The 5,577-nt window shown below is 38.2% G+C and overlaps 1 protein-coding gene across 1 annotated transcript; it reads left to right on the plus strand.

Annotated features, from left to right (window-relative positions):
- Positions 1 to 1,128: 1,128 nt before the first annotated feature.
- Positions 1,129 to 5,577, plus strand: LOC118325247 (protein prune homolog 2-like; the record flags this gene model as incomplete). The annotated part of the gene is given in 4 exon segments (XM_035657845.1): positions 1,129 to 1,215; positions 1,496 to 1,594; positions 2,202 to 2,243; positions 4,021 to 5,577. Coding segments are annotated over 4 exon segments (240 nt in total).

Here is a 5,577-nt window from a genome sequence, read left to right on the forward strand (position 1 = left end):
TTTTCATTACAACAGATACCATTTAAAGCTGCTTTTACCTATATTGCTCTATTATAACCGGATAAGCTGACAACATGTCATGTGAAAGGGGTTGCTGTAAGTGATGAACCTGCAGAGAATCATCAAGTCACTTTCAGTTTCTGTGTCTGTCAGCTCTTTGTTTTGGCTTTCTGGCCACGGACGTAATTTTGGGGGGGGGGCACAGGGGACATGTCCCCTGCACTTTTTCAAAAGGCCGTTTTGGTCCCCTGCAGTTTTTACCGTCCATAAACAATGTTACACTATAGTGAGTCAACAGAACCGCGTCCGAGCAGCTAGAAAAGCGGAAAAACCGGGCCGCCTCCAAAGCTGAAGCCTGTCTCCCTTAGTTTAGACCCGCCCACAAGCTCCTCGATTGGCTCTGCCGGTTCTTGTGTGATTGGCCGTCCCCGCTGTCACTCCATCTTGCTTGCACACCGGTCTGCAAGAAAAGTGGACATAAGAGACTTCTTTAGAAGTCAAAGTGTAAGTTACTCAAAGAAATGCGTTACACCCATCCTGAGTTGGAGTGAAGTTGACTAACAAGGTGAAACACAGAATTGGGTGATAATGTTTTGCTACATGCTTTACAACCAGATCAAACCAAAAAGGAACCAGAAACTAAAATAGCAATAGAAAACTAGAAAACACAGTGAACTGAAGAGTTTTATTAAAAATACTTGTGTCCCCCCCACCTCTGAAATCAAAATTTCGTTCTTGCTCCATAGTGAGCAGTACATTTTAACAACGTAAAATATTAAAATTCTGAGACTCATAAATCATCTTCATTTTCAGTCATCACTGATTTTTGTCACATCTATAACATGCATTGCATTGTGGGACTGTTAACATAAAGTGTATATACCATGGACAATACTTTTCACTCTCTTGATAGCACTTTATTTCAATCAGGAGAGACTTCATTTTGAATGAGCAAATATATTTAATTGGCATGTACACAATCAAAATGGGAAATGTGAAAAGTCTTGTCTTGTCCTGTTCTAAAGTGTACTTTAGATCTGCAAGCAGTAATTGGTAATAAGTTATAGTTATTAATTAAGCTCTTACTAATCTTTTTAAACCACTTGTGCCTCTCCTCTTGTTCCACAGACTGAAGAAAAACCTTAAGATGTTCATCATTGTCCATCCCTCCTGGTTCATACGGACTTTGCTGGGAATCACCAGACCCTTCATAAGGTCTCATTGTTGTACTTCACATTTAGATGACGCTCTGAACTGTAGAACACACATTGCACAGGACAAGATGTACATCAGAGGGTACCTTGTAAAAACTACAAGTTATGAAAACTATCAGTTATTATATATATCATTATCGGCCAAACCAAGATACGACACCCTTTATGGTCCTATTCCCAATAAAACAGTTTGATAAGAAGGGAAATATAGGTGCCGACTTTCCCTATTACAGTGAGCACATTACAGATCTTGATTGTTTCTGATTTCTGTGTTTTTACAGCTCCAAGTTCAGCAGTAAGATCAAGTATGTGAATAGTTTGCAGGAGCTTGGAGAAATCATCCCAATGGAGTATGTCCACATTCCACCCAGCATTGTCAAGTGAGTCACCTTGTATCAATATTTAATATATGAATCTGTACTTCACTCTTTGGTGGCCACACAAGCTCGAAACAATACTATCTGCACAGTGACTTTTTCCTCTCATGTAAAATCATTTTGTCATTGAGTGGTATTGTTAGCTTTCAAAAAAATCCAATAAATACCACAAAACCCTGCCCTTTTTATTTATTTTAAGTGACAGGCTGGCATCATGGTCTCCATAGAGTGACACATGAACCATGTTACCTTGCTTCGTCTACACCAACTAGTAGAGTCTTTTGTTTCCAGCAGCTGTTTGTGGACTAAAAAATACATAAACCTAATATATACAGTATATTTGATGTAACTGCAGACATGAGGCATAATTATCTTCAGATATTTTTGTGTGTTTTGTCCTTCCTAGATGTTAAGGCCATGGTCTATGACAAATACAAATTTTTGCTGTAATCACGTCAGAGAGCCAAATGCTTTCTTTCTTTTTTTTAGCAGAGTTGCTCAATTAATACACATTGAATTTCTCCTTGGAGAAGGGAAACAATCTCAGTGCAAACTTTTACTCTGAGTGCCTAAATTAGACATGCTTATATATCTTTCACTCTGCCCCAAGGTATGACGAGGAGAGGGGTATACACAAATTTGCATGCATGAGGTAACTCACCTAACCTGCCTGTATTGATCAGTTGGTTGTGTAAAATCTTCCCTGAAAAATCCTTCAAAGCTAGTACGAATTTTCTCATGCTGGGACTAACCTTTGACTGACCTTTGGCTGTCTCCTCATCCAACATAAAATAAGCCAGCTATTGATTTTCTTACCTCTCAGCCTGTCATGTGGCTTTCCCTGTAAACTGGTTCACTTCAACCCTCATCTGTGACATTTTTGTAGAAATCTAATGAACATATATACCCTGGGGTAGCTTGCAAAAACAACCAGAAATACACACAGTCAGTCCCACAACTGTGCTGGTCTGATGTTTTGCTATTGAAGAATAAGAATTTATGTGCAATACACCAGTACTACAGACTGAACTTACTCATAATTGGCAAAATATTCCCACAGTGTAAAAGAATATGAGGTACAGTATTTTGACTGCAGCTCGCTAACAGTATATTCCAGTGAGATGAGTTTCAACTATTAAAACAAAGCTTTTTTATCAAACAGCAGTCACCAGTAACTGCAAATACTATATACTAAATAAAATCATCAGGTTTGCAGTGTACATATTTGTCTGGTTTTATCAATACTACCACAAGACTGCCCCAAAGTAAAAATGTTCAAATCCTACATAGTGGCTTAAAGGGGTGGTCAAGTTTAGGAAAAATAAAATGAGTTGGTTAAAGGTCCAGTGTGTAACGTTAATGAGGCTCTATTGGCAGAAATGGAGTATAATATGCATTATTATGTTTTCACCAGTGTATAATCACCTGAAAATAAGAATCGTTATGAATGAGCCTTTTATATCTACAGTTGTTTCTACAGTAGCCCAGAATGGACAAACCAAACACTGGCTCTAGAGATAAACATTAGAACAAATGACCAGTGCTGTTGTTTTTCTGGTGAGAACAGTCTCTGTGGAATATAGAATACCATATAATCTATTATACATTAGATTTTATGTATAATTATTGCCTATTTAGCCATTTATATCCAGATCTAGTGTAAAAAGGTAAAAGGGTCTGTTTGCAGCTCACAGACCCCCTAAAAAAACACAAACACACACTTGCTGATGCTTTGGTGGAAATAGAGTGGAGAGAAAAATTAAAGCTACCTAATTCAAACTTGAATCCTGTCTGTTATCTAAGCGGCAATGTCTTAACAGTATGAGAAGTACAGATTTACCTTGACCCAGTGCTTGTTAAAAAGTGTATAGGGGTAAAATATTAACTCTTCTGACTGGTTTATTGTTGGAAAAGTATTGCACCCTTTGCATTGCAGAGCTGTGAACCACTCCTTTGACCTTGAACACTCCCACTTTAGAGCACTGATGCTTGTTTTCCTTTCCTTCCATTCACCTCCCTATGGCAATGTTGATAGAAGTCATAAATCCCAAGCAACTGCATGTGTACTCACAATAACCTACCCCCACCCCCACCTCCACCCCAGCCCAGCTCAACGTCTGTTGTTTACCTACCTCACTAACCTTTGCTCTCTGCCTTCCAACCCAATGCTAAATCAGACTGGATACAGAATTGCAAGACACAGCAGCTAAGTAAGTAGTAGGCCGTTGTTGAACTGGTCAATTTAACAGACACAAAGAACAAAATGACTGCTGAATTTTTCAGAAATGAACATAAAGGCATATTTCGTGTCCCATTTCAGTTACAGTCATAAAATCATCTGCAACTTGCCTAGTTTACATAGTGTTTGCAGAGGCGTGCCATTTACCTAATGATGTGACAACAGTATTTTTCTTTCATCTTTCACTCAGAGCCGACAAGAAGGGGAACTCTGTTGTTTGACAATTGCAAGATACCTGGCTGCTGCCTATCTTCTCCCTGCATTATGCTGTACTCTACCACAGCATATCTGAATATAAGCCAGCCTGCGGCATGATGTGTATGGCACGTAGTTGTTACACCAACAACTAGCACTGGGTTAGAAAGGAAGATGATGTGGTACAAAGCATCAGGCAGTTGCTTGTTCATTGAAGAAAGCACCAACCTGAGGGGAACATAATACTGTATTTACAGTGCAGAGACTGTCGCTGTACTGAAGGGAAGATGCTTTATCCTGTACTACTGTATGTTACACTTCAGTAGCTTTTGCTTCCTTTTTATGACCTCATCTTTAATTTGTACAATAGTTTGATTCGTATGTAATTCACTGTGGAGAGATTACTAACTGACTTTGTTACATTCATGTATCTCCCCTGTCAGTTGCCATCTGTATCTTTTGTAACCCATGGTAATAAGTGTGGATTATCTAAACCCGTAGCGAGGCTCTTTCATCTAATAACCAAATACATGCAAACAGAAGTTATTTTACAGCCCATCTGCTCACAAATAAACATTTGTGTTCCCTGGACAATTTGAATGTTACTGTACTGTAGCTCTGTCAATGGACTGTAATGTTAAGGGATATTATTTAGACTGTAATTTTACAAAAATATGATCCACAGACGAAAGAATAATTGTACTCTACAAGCCTGTTCAGTTTGTAACAGCATGTAACAGAGCAGCCAAGCTGGTTTTTGAATAGTTAACGACAGTGTAGGCGGCTCCTGTCACAGTGGGTTTTTATATTATATCACCATCTCATTCCACATCTCATCCAATATTTAAGAGGCTGTCAGTAGGCTGTTCTATTAACACTGTATATCACTGTGAAAATATTTGCAACATCATATCATAAAGGTAGCAAAATAGCAGTTATCAGTAGCTGCAGTAATGTGTTGCATGCTTTCAGTTGCTACAGTTTAAGATTGCTCTGATCTGATTACTCACCTGAAGGCAGAATCGTAATCTTTATCTTGGTTTATCTTGGTTGTTTGTTTGTGTGTGTAAAAGCGAGTGCGAGAACTTGTTGGAGAGTGACAAAGAAATGCTATATGTTGACTGATGGTTGGAGAGGTACAGTATACCTGTACCTACTGTGCAGGTTGGGGTGTGTCTTCTTTTCCGTTTTCTTAGCTTATTTGTATACATTTGTTTGTGGCTTACAAGGTATTCATTTGTTGTAAGATGTTTTACTGCATTAAAGATGTGTTTCTCCTCAAGTGTCTTTCCAAAAACACCAATGCACAGTAATCAGAAGTGCGATGCCCACACTGACTTCTGTTTATAATGATGAATTAATGATCAGATTTGTTAGTTTACTAAGGCTTTTATTACAATGGACATATAAATAATTTTAAATATACCTTTAAAATTCTTTTATTTTCATAGCAGAAAAGGTATACAATAGATCTAAAGTAACTCAGCCAGTGCTTTTTGTCTAAGGTATTTCTCCAAGCAGTAGACAACAATGGGATCTGTGTCTATGTCAA

This window comes from Morone saxatilis, unplaced genomic scaffold (genome assembly GCF_004916995.1).
Source record: "Morone saxatilis isolate NCDOM2014 unplaced genomic scaffold, NCSU_SB_2.0 Contig16, whole genome shotgun sequence".
Taxonomy (NCBI): domain Eukaryota; kingdom Metazoa; phylum Chordata; class Actinopteri; family Moronidae; genus Morone; species Morone saxatilis.